Here is a 19,273-nt window from a genome sequence, read left to right as displayed (position 1 = left end):
GTGAGGAGAGAGCTGGTTAAGAACTAAATCTTAACCAGGCACTTGAAACCAGTTCAAGCCCCTGGTGCAGAGAAGTTAGATATACAGTTGACTCCTGAATAATGTGGGGATTAGGAGACACCAGCGCCCTACACTGCCAAAAATCCACATAGGACTTTTGACTCTCCAGAAAGTTAACTGCTAATAGCTTACTGTTGACTAGAAACCTTACTTATAAGCAGTCAGTTAAAGCATACTTTGTATGTTGTTCTTATTGTATACTGTATTCTTAGTTTAGTAAGCCAGAGAAAAGAATATGTTATTAAGAGAATCATAAGAGAAAATACATTTTTTTAAGTTTATTTATTTTGAGAGAGAGAGAGAGAGAGAGAGAGACAGTGTGAGTGGGGGAGGGGCAGAGAGAGGGAGAGAGAGGGAATCCCAAGCAGGCTCCATGCTGCCAGCACAGAGCCTGATGTGGGGCTTGAACCCACAAAGCTCAGATCATGACCTGAACCCAAACCAAGAGTTGGATGCTTAACTGACTGAGCCACCCAGGTGCCCTGAAAATACATTTTCAATACCATATCAAAAAAAAAAAAATCCGCATGTAAGTGGACTAGTGTAGTTCAAATGTGTTGTTTAAGGATCATTCATACAGTTGTATAAACGAGGCATGGACACACATCTTTAGTACCGTACAGTATAAATGCACAATAGTGTTTATTAGGGGAAATTCAAAGACTGATTGTGAATGAATTTGGAATTTTTATTCACAGAGAGGTATGTTTAGGGACCCCCGTTGGATTGGATGCCCTGTAGCCTGCCTTCCAGTTGAAGGGAACCCTGCCCTTTATGGCTCTGTGTATAATAGATAGGACTGTCTAATGGTGGAAGCTTTCTGAATGAGGATGCGACCTTGTTAGAAAGCGGGGAGCTTCCACCTCTGTGGCTGGTGTCAGTCCCATCCCTTGAGCTACATCAGACCTGCTAAGCCAGCTCAACTGAGCTACCAAAACATGGGAAGAAAAGAGCATCCAGTGTCTTCTGAATTTGATTCTGTTAAATTGCTGAGTGCTGGGAAAGCCTGGAGATGCAGTTGGAGAATAATGTCAATGAGTTTTGAAGAATCACTGGAAAAACAGAGGTCCCAGAAGACTGAGCACAGGCAAACACTCTATTCAAGAGAGAAGATTGAAGTAGACAGTAGAGGAAGACTAATGTTACATACCTATTATAGCCTGATGAATTTGATGCAGATTTTCCTGTAAATTTCCATAGTAGATGCTTGATCATATGGTTGTGAATAGTTACAAATGGAAGGGTAATTTCCAGTGGCACCATGCATTCACCTGGCACGGGTCATATGTAACCACCCTTAGAAAAATGCCACAAGCCAGAGCTTTTGTGATTTTTACAAGAGATTTGGTGAAGTATATCATAGTGTCTTTCCTGGATGGCAAGATAGAAGAATGCTTACTGAATTTGAATATCTAAAAAGTGTTGATTAATGGATTGACATCATTGAGTGAATGAAATGAGAGAATGATCTTTCATTGGTATGATTATAAGGAATAAATACGCCCGCATTGATTAAACTAGTGATTTCTGGTAACCCGTTCAAACTGTATTGTGTATGCCATTAATTATGTGTCAAATGAAGTTGTGTTAGATTATGAAAATGAACAATTCCCAGTCTCTGAATTTCAGGTTCCAAAGAACCTGAGAGATGAGTGATTATACACTCAGTATTTTGGATTTTTGCTCCGGTAGCTTCATCGGTACCTTATAATTTAAAAAACTTAAGTCTAAAACTTTGTGGTATGCTGCTTTCACTCTCAGCTTTGCCGTACCCTGCACCCCTTTAGCAAAGATTGGTTTTCTTCCAAAAACCGCCAGGAGAAAAGAGAAAGTTACCACGTGCGTTATTTTTAGCCTTACTACAATGCTACCTGGTAATAGTGACACAATTCTCTGAAAGCACCAACTTAATTGCATGCTTACTGTGCACCAGTCACTAAGCTTACCACTTGAGTTGCAGTGTTAATGTCCATCATACCGTTATGAAGTGAATGCTTGCCGTAATGCCAACATTATGAAGTTAAATGTTGTCTCTATTTGACAGTTAGGAAGAGTGAAGCTCAGAGAAGTTGTACAGTTTTGAAGATCATGCCACACTAATCAGTGACAGAATGAGATTCCAGAGCAGTGGGTGACAGAGCCAGAGCTCTTGTGGCCCCGTTGCCCTGTTGTTCCTGCCGAATCCATGTCCTGTTTGCCTTCACTAATGTTTCTCATTTATGAGCGCGTTCTTGACTGTTTGCTTCCTCAACACTCTTACGTTTCATTCATATGTTCCTTCTCTGAGCAGTCTCCTAACCTCCAGGCCAATGGCCTTCACTTCTGTCCCTTCTTTTGTCCATCCTCTACACTGACATATGCTGAGCACCCACTGTGCCAAACCCTGACTTACACATTTTGCATGTATTATTTCATTGATCCCTTGTCTGGTCCCCTCATTCACCCAGGAAAGAGTCCGCTGGTCAGAAATCAAGAAAATCTTTTAAACTGGGAGTGTAGTTCATGTTTTTTTTTTTTCATGAAGGCTGGAAAAAGAATAAAAAATGAGGGCCTGAGTTATTCCCAAGTGAAAAGGCAATAACGACCCTCTTGAAATTGTTGGATCTGTGCACTAGATCACTCGGATGTACTAGCTCCCACGATAGGCATCCACCTGACTAAAAGCCAGTGCGTTGGGTGCGGAGTGGGTCATAGAGTTCTACGTAGCGTTGCACCAGCAAGGCACAGACACACACATTGTGGCCGCCACATGTGGCCTGTTGCATCTTTCATTGCTGCTGTGTTCCTCTCCCCTTTCCCCATGTTCTACTTCTATTTTCCAGAACGTTTCACTCTAATACGGTGATTAGGACCCCAGTTTGCCTCGGGATGGGTATACTGAGCCTTAGTCCCCTTTTGGAAGTGGTCAGCTAGGATAGCCACCATCGAATAATGGCCCTGGCCAGAGCCAGATGCAGGTGTCATGCAGCTGCCCAGGCTTCTCTTGGTGGTCTCTTGGCCTTGAGGACCATTAAGTACATGTTTGGCCTGCAGGTGAATATCTTCGTAATATAGAATAGGAATCTGGATACCAAAAATACATCTTCATCCAACATCTTGATCTTTAGTGAGTTGGGTGACTGGATTTGGAGTTAGTGTACCAGAGTGATCTAGTACACCGATCCAACAATTCCCAGAAGAGTTTTCTTGCCTTTTAACTGTGACTGGCTCAGTACCATTCCTCCCACCCTCACCCTCATTTTGAACTTTCTTCTTCTTTTTCTTTTTTAGAGAAAAGATTTTAACAGATTTACCTGATTTTTGACCAAGAGTCAGTCTGTCTCTGTCTCTCTCTGTCTCTGTCTCTCTCTCTCTTTTTAAAGTTTATTTGAGAGAGAGAGTGTGCACAAGTGGGGAAGGGAGCAGAGGGAGAAAGAAAGAATGAATCCCAAGCAGGCTCCTTGTAGAGCCTGACATGGTGCTCAAACCCACAAACTGGGAGATCATGACCTGAGCCAAAACCAAGAGTCGAATGTTTAACTGACTGAGCCACCCAAGTGCCCCAAGCGTCTCTTTTCCGGATGAATCAGAGGCACTAGCAAGGAGTCAATGGAACGACATAGACAAAGCATGTAACGCAGTGCTTGGCTCATACTGGATTGTGTTAGTTTCTGATTGTAGCTCTAACATTACCATAAGCTTAGTGGCTTAAACCACATAGATTTTTTTTATCTGACAGTTCTAGAGGTCAAAAGGCCTAAAATTAGACTCTCAGCAGGCCTGCGTTCTTTCTGGAAGCTTTATGGGAGAATCGGTTTCCTTGCCCTTTCCAGCCTCTGGAGGCTGCCTGCACTCCTTGGCTTGTGGTCTTTCATGTTCAAAGCTGGCAATGTAGTGTCTTCAAATGTCTCCTTCTCTCTGACCTCTGCTTTTGTCCTCATGTCTCCTTCTGTAACTCTGACTCTCCTACATCCCTCTTTTTATAATTTTTTTTTTTTACTGAGATAAAATGCATACACATGAAATTCACCATTTTAACCATTTTAAAGTATACAATTCAGTGGTTTTAATATATTCACAATTTGTGCATCCATCACCTCTGTCTTATATCAGCCACCTCCCTCTTATAAGGACTTCTGTAATTACATTGTGCCAATCCAGTAATCCAGGATAATCACCTTGATCTCACAATGCTTACTTAGCTCAGTCACATCTGCAAAGTCCCATTTGCCAAATAAGGTAACATATTCATAGGGCCTGGGCATGGATGTAGACATTTTTATGGGGCTGTTACTCAGTTTACCACATGGGGTACTTAGCAAACATTAGTGTCTCTTGACCTTACCTTCTTATTTCAGGAACACTCAGCTCTTGCACTGCAACTTTCTAGAGTCTTCATCATCAGAATACTCTGAGCATTGGGGCGCCTGGGTGGCTCAGTCGGTTAAGCGGCCGACTTCAGCTCGGGTCATGATCTCGCGGTCCGTGAGTTCAAGCCCCGCGTCGGGCACTGTGCTGACAGCTCAGAGCCTGGAGCCTGTTTCAGATTCTGTGTCTCCCTCTCTCTCTGCCCCTCCCCCGTTCATGCTCTGTCTCTCTCTGTCTCAAAAATAAATAAACGTTAAAAAAAAAAAATTAAAAAAAAATACTCTGGGCATCAATGAAACATACTGATCTCAAGAAATAGTAAATACCATAGCACCAAAAATAGTTACTGTTTATTGGGCACCTAGTGTACCACTGGGTCACTTAATAGGGGCTTCAGATGCATTGTCATTTAGGTTTTCACGAGCTGAATTGCTCTTTCTGCCAGTATCCACCCCCATAATACTATAAATATTAAATTTAGCCTCACATCTTGAGGAGATGTGGCGTAATATAGCAGGCAGTGACTTCTGGCTGATTGACCATGGACTCGACACTTTCTTTTAATTGAGAGATGAAAGGAATTGCTGGTGTTTCTTGTAAAATTAAAACATACCGTATGACCCAGCATCTCCATTCCTAGGTATTTACTGAAACGCAGTGAAGGTGTATGTCCATGCAAAGACTTCTGCTCAAGTGTTCATAGCAACATTATTCACAGTAGCTCCAAACTGGAAAAACCCAAATGTCCATCAGCTGGTGATTACATAATCTAATTGTGCTATATCCAAATAATGGACTACTCAGCAGTTAAAGAGGAACAAAGTGCTGATAACCATGTGGGTGAATCTCAAAACATTGAACGAGATTAAAGAAACCCAACACAAAAGCTACATAATGAAAGTGTGAATGTCCTTGACACTCCTGAACTATACACTTAAAAATGGTTAAATGGCAAATTGCTTGGTATGTATATTTTACCACAATTTTTTAAAAAGCTGCATAATGTGGGGTGCCTGGGTGGCTCAATCCATTAAGCGTCCGACTTCGACTCAGGTCATGATCTCCCCGGTTCGTGGGTTCGAGCCCCCGCGTCCGGCTCTGTGCTGACAGCTCAGAGCCTGGAGCCTGCTTCGGATTCTGTGTCTCCCTCTCTCTGCCCCTCCCCTGCTCATGCTCTGTCTCTCTCTGTCTGTCAAAAATAAATAAATGTTTAAAAAAATAAAAAAACTGCATAATGTATGATTATGTTCATATGAAATTCTAGAAAAGGCAAAACCATTGTGGCAGAAAGCATATCTAGTTGATGTCAGGGATCAGGATTCAGGGAGGGATAGACTGTCAAAGGGCATGAGGGAACGTTTTGGGGTGACGGAAGTAGTCTATATCTTGATTGTGATGATGGTTACACAACTGTACACATTTGCCAAAATTTGTTGAATTTTATTGTTTGTAAATTATAGTTCAGTAAAGCTGATTAAAAAAGAAAAAAATGCTAGGAATTTGATGGAGCTAAAAAAAATTCTGTCTACTAGTAAATTGTTAGGGGATTTTTCTTTGCTGTTTTATAAAAACCTTGTGTACCAGATCATAAGTAATAAGATAGAGGGGAATGCCTTGCCTTTTCATCCTTCATTGGGTTACATGAAAATGTTTAGTAACTGTAAACAGCATGGGATGCATTTAGGATCCACAAAATTACTTGCGAGTTGCCTTAGTGAGAATGTTACAGCAATGAGTATTCCCAGAGGTAAAGAAGAAGGGCAATTGTGTGCTGTTTCCTAGAAGTGGTCCTTTTTGGATTGAAGTTTTGCCTCCGTGCCACCCAGAGGGGGAGATTCAGTTGCAATATTTTGTTGCACCTTTGATGTCAACTTCATTTTGGCTTAAGAGTTTTTGAATAACATGAGGTTGGTGAAAAAATTTTTGAATAACATTAAGGTAGGTGAAAACATCTATCTTTTGTCATTGACCTCCCCAGTTCTGTTCCAATTCTGTACTTTTTTTCCTTAGACGTTATTCTTATTAATCTCCCTGGGGTATTGACCTTAATATCATCCCCTCTTTCTCAAAAGCTTCTTTCTCCTTTGGTCTCTTGGAATACTACACTCTAGTGACTTTTCTGCCTACTGCAGAAGTGATTTCATGATCTCTTTGGCTGGTGTGTTTTTGTCCTTAGGTCCCCTGTGGGAACGCAGCCCATTGCCCCATTTTCTCTAGGTTTGCCCCTGGGGATATCTTCTCCTTTCCTATGATTCATCTCTTCTGGCACATCTCAAAGTTTTTGTCCCAAGTTCTCCATTGACTTTGTCTTTTATTTCCAGCTACCTCAAGGGTATTTTCATCATCCTTATTTCTTACCATTGCCCAAACCAAATGTATTCCCTTATCTCCCGTGTCTTCGCTCATTCTGGGCTTTTCCACGTCTTTGAGACACTGCCATTCTCTCCCCCTCAGGTTTAAAACCTGAAGCTCTGCTAGTTTCTCTTCTTCCTCCGTCTCCTATTCAGTTCAGGTCTTTTCTGTTTCCTCTGGGCTGTCTCCCTTCCTCTCGGTCTTTTTTATACAACTTTAATCTGCATCTTTTTGTCAGAAGGCACATGGCAACCCCATATTCTTGAGTGAAAGCTGCTGGTCAGGATGACGAAGAAGGTTTCACAATTTGGGGAGCCACCGTGTCACCAAATCCATGTGTCAGAACCCTGTTACAATGACTGAATCACTAGGTTGGCTTTGCTCTTACAGCACGTCTCTTGGAATGCTTTGGAAAAGCTTATCGTTTCCTTTTGTGTGTACAGTGTCCCCTTTGCTGCCACGTTCCCTGATTTTTTTTAATTATAGACAGCTTTTCCTTCTCTCATGAGTATATGACCCTGCTTCCCCTGTACCCCCCAGAGTCCTGGTTTTGTAATTTTATGATACCTTTGGCATCATAAACTTATGGTTTGCTGCCTTTGTGTTCTCTCTGAGCAGTTCCTTATTACTTTTCACACAACACTACCTTAATCTTCCAGCTGGAAACCAAAGCTGAAGCACCTGCAATTGCAGATTTTCATGTACTTTGTTCCTACTAATCACCAACTATGTGGATCTGTTTTTACCCCTTTTGTGTTTTCCTCTCTCATTTTACTTGGGAGGTAATAAGATTTTTTTTTTTTCTTCCATAAATTCTCTCCCAATAACCTGCATTCTTTGATAGCATTTGTAGAAGTTACTCTGTAGGCTTGGTTGCAGAGTTGAAGGAATGTGGGAAAACTTTGTTAATAAGAGAAGACCCATGAAATGCAGGTTAAATTCTCTTGCACTTGTCTTCAAAGGGGAGGGTTGGCCACCGATTTCTTAGAGTTTATGTCCTCAGAAATAAGAGAGTCATACTTACTTTTTGTTTTCCATTTATTTTGGTGGTGGAAGATGTGCTTCAGAGGTGAAAAGTTGATTATTTCAGCGAGCAGGGTATTTTAAGGTGTTTCATTTCAGTTATTTTTTTCATCAGAGAAATTTACTAAACTTGTTCTGGGGTTTTAAAATAAAGGCTTTATGTTTCTTTGAAATAAAATGCAAAGGGCATTCTCAGGCCATTGGAAAAATTGAAGTTGTTATCAGATTTGGAATGAAGTAGCCAGAGGCCTGGAACAACTTCCGTTTTTGCATCGCAATGTGATACTGTGTTTATTTACTTTCCCTTTTATCTTTGGGTATTCTAGAGGGGTGTTTGATGCTTCCCTCAAAATGGCTGGCTTCTACGGATTGTACACTTGGCTGACTCATACTATATTTGGCATCAATATTGTCTTCATACCATCAGGTAACAATAGTATCCTAACTTCCCCTGTCCTCTATTTAAGGAAAATGAAGCCATTTTACGTATGTTGGGAAATGTCATCTTCCTCAAATTTAAAATACTAAATTTTGAGATGTAATCTAGTCTAGATTAGGAGCAGAAGTATGATTTGTAATGTTTATTTATGCTGTATCTCCAGTAGCTAGAATGATACCCAGCACTTAGAAAGCACTGCATAAGGGGCACCTGGGTGGCTCAGTTGATTAAGCCTCCGACTTCAGCTCAGGTCATGATCTCACAGTCCGTCCTGAGTTCAAGCCCTGCATCGGGCTCTGTGCTGATAGCTGGGAGCCCGGAGCCTGCTTCAGATTCTGTGTCTCCCTCTCTGTCTGCCCCTCCCCTGCTTATGCTCTTTGTTCCAAAAATAAATAAAACATTAAAAAACAAAAAGAAAGAAAGCACTGCAGAAGTACTTGATAAATGAGTGAATGTCCTAGCACTTAGCACAGCACACAGTACTCAGTAAATACTTGGTACTCAGTAATAATTGGCACTCAGTAAATGTTTGAATTGAACTGATAGGGAGCAATGAGTTGGTCGAATAGCTCTGTTCCATGAAGGATACTGTCCTAGGGGCAAGACAAATGCCTCTGAGGGCACATAAGCTGTCTCCATACCTCTTAGGATCTATTCTGATAATGCCCTCATTCCATAAGCACCTTGATGGTTCAATAACCATCTTTTACTTTTTCCTCTGCATTATTTCTGCTCCTCTCCTTCCACTTTTCCTTTATTTCTGTGGCTGCTTGTCTGCCCTCTACCATTTCCCCCTTTTGTCCACACACTCTTCTTTACATCCCCAAGTTCATTCATGTTCTTTCCTACTTCAGTCTTGGCTAAGCCACTCTTTGACATGCAAGCAGCCTGACAACACATGGAGGTCATTGTTTTATAATGATCTTGTGAGGCAGGCAGGGTAGGTAGTGTTCCTGTTGTGTAGGTGAGAAACCAAAAATTTTCCAAGGTCACATACCTGGTTAGTGGTAGGACCAGAACTAGAATCCATATCTGCCTGACTTTTCCTCTGGAGGGGAACCAGATGAGAGAGAGTGGGCATACAGCTCTGGAAGGGGGTGAACTTGAAGTAACCTCCTTCAACTAGCAGGGCTTTTGTTCTTGTTTTTGTTTAGATTACATTTCACTTTTATTAGAAGCAAGGTGAAGATTATACGTTCCTCTCTGAGGTTTAGAAACTAATTTTTAATTTGCCTTTGGACCCCGTACAAATTTGGACCAATGCTTTACAGTTACATTATAGGACTGTATATGAACTAACCATTGATTCAGAATAACAACTGCAGGGGGCACCTGGGTGGCTCAGTCGGTTCAACATCTGACTCTTGATTTCAGCTCAGCTTAAGATCTCATGGTCATGAACTTGAGCCCCAACTTCGTGAAATCAAGCCTCACGTGGGGCTCTGTGCTAGGCATGGAGCCTGTGTAAGATTCTGTGTCTCCTGCCCTCTCTGTCCCTTTGCCCCTACCCTGCTCATGCATGTGCTCTTTCTCTTTCTCTCTCTCTCTCTCGGAGGAAAAAAAGAGACAACAACAACTGCAGGATACTAGAATTTTGTTGCTTAAGAAGAAACCCAGGATGTAGACACACACACTTTAGAAAGATTTTCAGCATCGGGTTTTAAGATATAAGGTATCAGACCTCCGTTTAACTAGCAGATTCAGTTACACAGGGCATTATCATGGGCTAAAATTTGAGTTTGTATTTATTTCCCTTGTTTTGGTGTAAACTTTTAAGTAGGAGGAACCAGTTGTGAGGTCTGTTGTTCTGTCACTCTTTTAATGTGGTGTTCAGTTGCTCTTCTTTCAATTTCTTATTAGCGTTAGCAGCAATCCTCGGAGCAGTGCCATTTCTGGGGACATACTGGGCGGCAATACCTGCCGTTCTAGACCTGTGGCTCACACAAGGCTTAGGGTGCAAAGCCATCTTACTGCTGGTTTTTCATCTCTTGCCAACATACTTTGTAGACACTGCCATCTACTCTGATATATCAGGGTAAGTACCCATAGAACTTCTCAAGTTGTTGGTGAATCCTATCCAGGGATTTATGTGACCTTTTTTTTAAGGAGAGTTGTTTGTTTTGTTTTGTTTTGTTTTTCTTTTGGGGATGGGAAAAGGGACACGTGGTAGGATTTTTCTGTGAAGTAGTCTTTCGTGATCCCACTGATAGAATCAAAATTTAATGTAATATAATTAATACCATTTTCAAGGTATGCTATTTTCTTATTACATAAGTATTTAAAATGTATGAGACCCTGGCTTAACACAAAATTATGTATAATCTTCTGTTTTAGTGACATTAATCTAGGAAAGAAATATTACTAGATGTACATAAATAGCTGTAAGTACAATAATGAATTAGTGGTTATTTTCAGAACTACTTTGCTCTTGGAGAAAAACATTATTAAATTGTATGTCTGAGGATCCATGTGCAACCAAATCTCATCAAGTTAATGTCTGATAAGCAGAGTTCTCTTTACTTAAGATATTATAGTATGGTTCTATGATGAATACAGGTTAAATTTAAGACAGAATCCAAACACTGACTGTATAATAAATAAATACCTGTTTTTATAGATTTTGGTACCTCTTTTCAAAATTGCACTAAGTAAATCAAGCCAATTCTCATTTAGTCATGTATCCATATTCTCATTGCTTGTTAGAATCTAGGATGTGACCACATGCTGAACTCTAATCAGCTACCCCAGTTCAGAATACGCGTACTGAAACTATCATAATAGGTAATATAGTAAATTTTCTGCAAGTAAAACTTACTGTCGCAGTAAGTGTTCATGGAAAGAGTGACCTTCAGTTAATTTGAAATTATATAGGGACAAATTGCCACCTTGTTTTCTCTCTAGTAAGTTAAAGCAGAAACAAATGGTATACAACTGAAGGCCTAGACTTCCCAAGCAAAAGGAAATCAACAACTGCATATGCCAGCCTTAGTGGCACTTTTATGTCTAAAACTTGAAAGAGAAAATGAAAGACCAAAGGAGGACATCAGAGTATGGTTAACTAGTACTTAACAGTTGAAATTTAAATAGTAAGAGTAGTTATGTGATTTATGGTTAAATGATTTCATTTCTCTAAACTTTGCTATAAATTTTTTATTGATGTTTCTAGCTAGAATTTAAAATTTATGTGACTTTATCTTAATAAAGTCACATATTTAACCAGCATCATCAGGAAATAAGGATTTTGTGTAAATTGCTTTAGTTTTTAAATAAAGGAAGCCTTAATTTAAAAGCTTCCACACTTTTTTCTTTTTTAACTGTTAAGCATTTTTGAGAGAATAAGTTTTTGATGTATCATTTAGGGGAAAAGCTTACTTATGTAGCATATGTGGAATATTGCCCTAAAATTTTCCCCCCAATTTTTTTTGAATGAGAAAGATAGTTTATGAATATACTGTATTGGTTTTCTGAAGACTAGCTCACCTTAAATGTTATTTATTGAATTGTAACAATTCAGAACAGAACATTATTCCAGAGTGTCAGCTATTTGCCCCTCAGTAAATTGTTCAAGTCATCTGTGTTTGAAAACTAGAAATAGAACATACCTTATTTCCAAGTCCTTCTTATGTCCGTGGTCATTTGTTACTGTTATCAGTATGCCGTGCTGCTGTGATCTGCCTTACTGTATACCACTTATGTAAGTGATACTGTGATAAGCTGGAAGGCAATTAGGACTCTCCTGTGAAATAGAATCTTGGGCTTTGTGACGGATAGTTTCCTCATGAGGCCTTTTAGCATTACCTGTGTTTAATAACTATTTTAGAAGGTTGCCCCAAGTCTAACTTATGCATATCATGGGTGCTGTTATATTATCTTATAAAAAGCATAATTATTTGAATTACACACTGCATTGTGCCCACTTAACTATCCTTGATGGAAGTTAACTTAACAAGTGACTTAGCAACGATTCCTCAGTCAACACTCACCTAGGCCAGGCAGCTGTGTGAGGGGTGTAGGATACCTGTTAACAGTCTGACTTAACTCCTTCCATTGTGGGACCTTAGAAAAAGGAAAATGTTGTACTTGTTACCTAGGTAAGAAACTGTTTGGCTCTCATTATTATTACAACCGATGTTTAGTTACCTGCACTGATGTACTCTAAATAAAACTGGTCATGCAATCAATGGCCTTATATGTTAGGAATGAACATTGTGTTAGAGATGTGTTTCAGATTGACTCCAAAGTTTATGTGTGTAAAAAACCATGAGCTAACCTGTATGCTCTTTATTCCAGAGGTGGGCATCCTTACTTGACAGGCTTGGCAGTGGCTGGTGGGGCGTACTACTTAGGCCTGGAAGGAGCAATCATTGGGCCCATACTTCTCTGCATACTCGTGGTCGCTTCCAATATCTACAGTGCCATGCTAGTGAGTCCCACGAATTCAGTGCCCACGCCAAACCAGACCCCATGGCCTGCTCAGACTCAGCGGTGAGTTAAAGCAGAATGATGATGAATCGTGTGTGAAACTGAACTATCCTGTCTCTATAGTTTTTCACCCCAATAGTCTGTCAGCATATAGGTATTTCAGTGTGCATGCTCTGCTTAAGATTGTAGAAGACACTAAGGAAAGAGAAACCATTTGTTTGCAGACATTTGGGTTTCAGATACCAGGAAAACTTAAAAACAAAATTGGGACAGAATGGTTCATGTCATGAAAGACCAAAAATAGATTAAAAAATTAACAAACCCACTTGGACATGGTGTACCCGATTAAAAGAGAGTCAGGAAATAGGACAACCAAATGCAGTGCTGTAATCAATGATAGGACTTTGGATTAGTGATGGGGAGAATCTATAAAGAACATTTCTGGAACAATTAGAGAAATCTGAATATGAGCTATATATTAAACAGTATTATTGTATCAGTGTTTAATTTCATAGGGATGATTAATGACACTCTGGTTGTATAGCAGAATATCCTCAAGGGGTGAGATGTCAAGATGTCTGCAACTTATTTTCAAATAGTTCAGCCAACACTAATAGTAACTAGAACAACATGTTAACAATTGGTGAATCTAGATGAAGGATATATGGTTGCTAATTGCACCAGTCTTTTGATTTTTCTTTAGGTTTACACTTTTTCAAATGAAAAAGTTGGAGGGGCCCCCGGATGGCTCATTCAGTTAAGCATCTGACTCTTGGTTTCAGCTTAGGATCTCATGGTTCAGAAGATTGAACCCCACATTGGGCTGTGTGCTGAAGATGCAAAGCCTACTTGGGATTCTCTCTCTCTCTGCCCTTCCCCTGCTCTATCTCAAAATAAATAAATAAACATTCACATTAAAAAGTTGGGGGAGAAGTTTTTGAGTGCACCAGTATGGAGTTATAACTTATTTTGCATGTACAGACAGACATTGAACTCATAATTGCTGTCTTCTGTCACCAACATACCTTAAGATAAATTATAATGTAATGTAAATTGTAATTTAAAATTTTCCCCTGATTGTGTCAAAATTTAAAAAAATTATTTTTAAAGTTTATTTTTATTTGAGAGCACAAGCCGGGGAGGGGCAGAGAGAGGGGGAGAGAAAGAATCTCAAGCAGGCTCCGTGCTGTCAGCACAGAGCCCTACACTGAGTCCTCATCTGACAAACTGAGATCACGACCTGAGCCAAGATCAAGAGTTGACAATTAGCCAACTGAGCCACCCAGGTGCAATTAAAAAACAAAACAAAACAAAAACCTTTTTATTCAGGCATGTCTTACATGAGCTGAGATGCACATCTTAAATATACAACTTGATGGGATGATTTTTTTCATATACGTATACCCATATAAGCATGGGTATTAAGATATAGAGTATTAAGATACAGAGTATTTACTCCAAAAGCCTTCCCCATACAACCTCTCAGTCGGACCCCTTCTCTGCTTATAATCTGACCACTACACCCTCTCAGTCAGACCCCTTCTCTGCTTATAATCTGACTACTGTCACCTTAGATTGGCTTTGCCTGTTTTTGAACTTCACGTAAAAGGAGTCATGTCCTAAGTATTTGGGAGTCAGGCATCTTTTGCTCACCACTGTGTCTATGGCATCCACCCACATTGTTGCACGTCAAGGTCATTCTTTATTATTGCCACCTGGTATTCCAGTATACGAATAGACCACAATTTATTCATTGCAGTATTGATGGACATTTGCGTAGCTTCCAGTTTCTATTCTGAACCTGTCTTGTAGTACGTGTGTCCTGATAGACATGTGTACTTCATTTGTGTATATACCAAGAAGAGGAAGGGTGAAGTGCACAGCTGGTTTAACTTTAGTGAATACTTGTTAAGCAGTTTTTCTTTGTGTATGTACCAGAAATCACATGTTAACAACCAAAAGGTAAGGTAAACTTTTAACAGTGCAAAAAAGTAAGAAGTCTCAGAATATAGGATTTTAACTTTTCAGAGACTATACTACATTGTCCTTCTTATTCTCAACTGGAAAATATTTTTTTCCTGCCATTAGGTGTTCTAGTGTAATCGAGGAGTCATTAACAAGTTGATTCTGAAAAAATATTTACTGAAACTATCTTTTTATTTAAAATTCTTTAGAGACCTGGTTCTGCTCATTTAGTGTTGTGTTGTATGTTGTGAAGAAGACGTGGTCCTTTAACTCAGAACAGGTAGAATATAGTTTCTGAATTAGACCCAGTTGGTTAGAGGGCCATTTTAGCTAATGCAAGGCACCTACTTGATGGCAGGGAAAAAATCCATTTCCTTAAAAAGAATAAAAGGAGAGGCACTTAGGCAGTTGTAACAAAAGCCATTTTGAAGGTGGTGACACTATGATACCCATTTCTGCCTTTGCCTCTTACAGGCAAGTATGTGGATACCTGAGAAACCAGTGGACAGTTGCTTGAAAGCAATAAAGAGCACATGATAACTGGAACCCTACTCCTTGGGTGTCCATACAAAAAACAGAGAGAACATTGGTTGATCAATATTTTGCTGTTATTTTATTTATTTATGTTTTTAAACGTGAGTAATTAAGTATATACAGTGTATACAGTGTAGTCTGGCTTTGGGAGTAGATTCCTGTGATTCATCACTTATATACAACACCTAGCGCTCATCCCAATGAGTGCCCTCCTCAATGCCCATCACCCATTTTCCCCACCCCCCACCCTTAGTTCTCTGTATGTAAGAGTCTCTTATAGTTTGCCTCCTCTCTGTTTGTAACTTACTTTTCTTTCCCTTCCCCTATGGTCTTCTGTTAAATTTGTCAAATTCCACATATGAGTGAAAACATAGGATGTGTGTCTTTCTCTGACTGACTTATTTCACTTAGCATAATACCCTCCAGTGAAGGGTGAATTCCAGTGAAAATTCTTTTTCATTGCTGTGTAGTATTCCATTGTGTGTGTGCATCTGTGTGCATGTGCACGCACACACATATATACACACCGCATCTTTAAAAAAATTTTTTTACTGTTTATTTTTGAGAGACAAAGTGTCACATCTTTTTAAAACAATTTTTTTAATTTTTTTTTTATTTTTGAGAGACAAAGCGTGAGTGGGAGAGGGGCAGAGAGAGAGGGAGACACAGAATCCAAAGTAGGCTCCAGGCTCTGAGCTGTCAGCATAGAACCTGATGTGGTACTCAAACCCATGAACCATGAGATCATGACCTGAGCCGAAGTCGGACGCTCAACTGACTGAGCCACCCAGGTGCCCCCACATCTTCTTTATTCATTCACCAGTTGATGGACATTTGGGTTTTGCTGTTATTTTAGAAAAACTTACAGTGATTCAAAGTTAGTAAAGCAGGAGTTGGTTTTTAAGGTGAAACAAAAGAAACTAATATAAATCCTTCCAGAGACAAATGACCTCTTTCCCCTTCTCCCTTTTGAAGGCAGTATGTTGTCACTTAGGTGAAGTGGGGGTTGAAAAATATAGCGTGAGGGCTTTTATAGTCTTCATCTTTTTTTTTTTCTTTAGAAATTACGTATACGTGTAGCTGAAAAGGTCAAAAATTTCTACAAAGCTTGTTGCGAAAAATATCCTTTGCCTTTTCCCTTTCCCTTCTTCTCTGAGAAGAACCACTTTTTGACTTTTTTGATTTGATTTTTTTCTCCATATCTTGAAATAGAATCTTTATTTCTTGATTTTTTTTCATGAATAGGCATTTTCTTTTTATTTCCCAATTAGAAGGTGAAAAATTAGCTCTTTTACCACCACCCTCCCACTATTGAACCGTGATACTGGTTCGATCAGTATTTGGCCCTTAAATTATTATGACCGTAAATTATATTCCTGTTTGAACCTTCTTGTATATTCTGTATTTCCTTACTTTATACAACTTTTTGCTTTTCTTTGCGTTATAAAGGTCCTGTTTTTTGTTGACTTTGTTTTCTGAGTACTCCTAACTAGCCTCAAGCTATGTGCCGGCTGTTTGCATCTCCTCGCTCAGGATATTAGTTGCAATGAGTATGCTACAAGCTTTATCTTCCTGGTAAAGTCTCTGCTGGAGCCTTCTCATCTGCTCCAGTGGATGCCGGCTGCCCTTTCGCCTACTCTTCAGCTATCAGCTGTCATTCCCTCAGTTCTCCCCTGTGTTGGAATGCTTACTTCCTGTATAATTTCCCATATCATTTTCTTTCCTGATTTATTTCCTTTTTGTTGGAGCACAGCCTCCTATAGATTTTTGGGAAAGAATGCATAGGAAATGAGTTTCGGTGATGATATAGGACTGGAAAGTTTTCTCTTAAGGCCGTACTTAATAGCTTGCCTCGGTTTAGAATTTTATGTTTGAAAATTTTTACCTTTAGACTTTCTGTTTATTTCTTCATTGTGTTCTGGCTTCCATGGTTGTTAAAAGTCTGAAGCCATTCTGATTCCTGGTTCTTTGTAATTTATTTGAAAACCGATAGGATGCTCTTATTTTATTTTACTTTTTTTTGTTGGTGTTCGGATTGGTGCTGGATGAGACCTTTAAAATTGGAAACTTATGTTCTGTAGTCCTAAAGTTTTTCTTGAATTATTTGATCTGTGATTTCCTTCTCGCCCTTTCAGAAACTTATTTTGATGTTGAGTCTTATTCACTGGTCATCTCATTTTCTTATCTCTGCTGTTTTTCCATTTCTGATTCTTTGCTTCCATTTTCTGGGTGATTTCTTCAACTTTATCTTCCAATCCCTCCATAGAGATTTCCATTCTTACCACATTTTTTTTTTTTTCAGACTGGTTTATTGAGGTGTTATTTACATAGGTAAAATCTACCTTTTTAGGATTCAGGTATTTATTAGTGTGTGTGTGTGTTTGTGTGTGTGTGTGTGTGTGTGTGTGTGTGTGTGTGTGTGTGTGAGATGCATAGTAAATTACCACTAAGTTAGTGGCTTAAAACAACATACATTTATTATATTAAAGTTTTCATGGGTCGGCAGTCCGGGCACAGGGTGGCCGAATTGTCTGCTTCGGCTCTGACAGGGCTGCGGTCAAGGTGTCAGCTGGAGCTGGGGTTTCATCCCTGGGCTGGGTTTCAAGCTTGCTTCTTGTTGGCAGAGTTCATTTTCTTGCAGGTGTAGAACTGAGACTTGCAGCTATCCATAGGCAGTTTCCTAACATGGCTGTTTGCGTCTTCGAGGCCAACAGAAGAGCATTTTCCTGGCTTCTCTTTCTGACCACTAAGACTCCTTTTTATTTTTTTTAAATTTTTTTTCCAATGTTTGTTTATTTTTGAGACACAGAGAGACAGAGCATGAACGGGGGAGGGCCAGAGAGAGAGGGAGACACAGAATCGGAAGCCGGCTCCAGGCTCCGAGCTGTCAGCAGAGAGCCCGATGCAGGGCTCGAACTCACAGACCGTGAGATCATGACCTGAGCCGAAGTCAGACGCTCAACCGACTGAGCCACCCCGGTGCCCCTAAGACTCCTTTTTAAAGAGCTTGCCTGAATAGGTGTGGCCCACCCAGTATGCTCTGCTTTTGATTAATTTTTTTAATCCTTTTCTTATTTTTTAAGTTTATTTACTTATTTTTGAGAGAGAGAGAGAGAGAGAGAGAGCACAAGCAGGGGAGGGACAGAGAGAAGGAGAGACAGAATCCCAAGCATTTTCTGCCAGTGATAGGGGCAGTTGGTTGGCCAGGTGGAGGTAGGTGAGGATATTGGAGCAGTGGAGTCGTGCTGCTTTTTAAACAGACTTGAAGACAGTTCTGCTGTATTTAGCCCCACCTAACACCACTTCCGGAAGTTTACTTGGTATCACCAGTTCCTGAGCCTCATGAGAGATTTTATGGAATAAATCAAATAGTTTCCTGGCTTTTTCCACTACTGGTCTAGGATCAGCTTTTAGGGTATGCTGGGTCAGAGCAGTTGTCCCATCTGCTTTCCATCTTCTAAAAGTTTATTGCTCTTGGGGCACCTGGATGGCTCAGTCAAAGCTTCCCAACTCTTGCTTTTCAGCTCAGGTCATGATCTTCGGTTTATGGAATTGAATCCGTCATCGGGCTCTGTGCCGACAGCATGGAACCTGCTTGGGATTCTCTTTCTCTCTCTCTCTCCCTCTCAAAATAAATAAACAAACATTAAAAATAAATAAATATGCTTTAAAGGTTTATTGCTCTTACCTCTTATATTCTCTTAAAAAATTTTTTTCCAGATAAATTTATGCCTTAAAAAAATTACCATTACTGGCATTTTAATAGGGTTTTGAAAGGGCCTGAAGGAAACATGAGTTCCAAACCTCACCCTTCAGTGGGAAGTCTAAAGGAGACCTTAAACAGTAACAAACATCACCTCTGCTGACACTTGCTGGGATGAAGTTCTGTGGTAAAACTTTACGTGTGTGATTTTATTTAATCTGTCCAGTGTTCACATATGAGGTTAGGAGCTGTAGGTTTCCATGTTTTATAGATGAGGGAATCAAGGCTTAGAGAGGTTAGCTTGCCCCTAGTCACATAGCTAAAAAGCAGGTGAGCTGGTGCCTTTGAACCAATGATCTTTCTCTTCCTTCTTGAGCCATCCTCCACCCTTCCACCAGAACAAATGTTCCCCTGTTTCCTACCTCGGG

The 19,273-nt window shown here is 40.0% G+C and overlaps 1 protein-coding gene across 1 annotated transcript in view; it reads left to right on the top strand.

The window, feature by feature from the left end:
• The window catches only part of TMEM245 (transmembrane protein 245), a 97,424-nt gene that overhangs the window by 70,346 nt on the left and 7,805 nt on the right, over positions 1-19,273 (top strand). The window contains exons 14-16 of the mRNA XM_042963724.1: positions 8,109-8,209; positions 10,082-10,256; positions 12,512-12,706. Coding sequence (XP_042819658.1) covers positions 8,109-8,209; positions 10,082-10,256; positions 12,512-12,706 — 471 coding nt within the window. The remainder of the gene's footprint in view (positions 1-8,108; positions 8,210-10,081; positions 10,257-12,511; positions 12,707-19,273) is intronic.

The sequence above is a fragment of the Panthera tigris genome, chromosome D4 (assembly GCF_018350195.1).
Source record: "Panthera tigris isolate Pti1 chromosome D4, P.tigris_Pti1_mat1.1, whole genome shotgun sequence".
NCBI lineage: Eukaryota > Metazoa > Chordata > Mammalia > Carnivora > Felidae > Panthera > Panthera tigris.
Note: the sequence above shows the minus strand (reverse complement) of the source record. Positions and strands in the feature narration are given on the sequence as shown.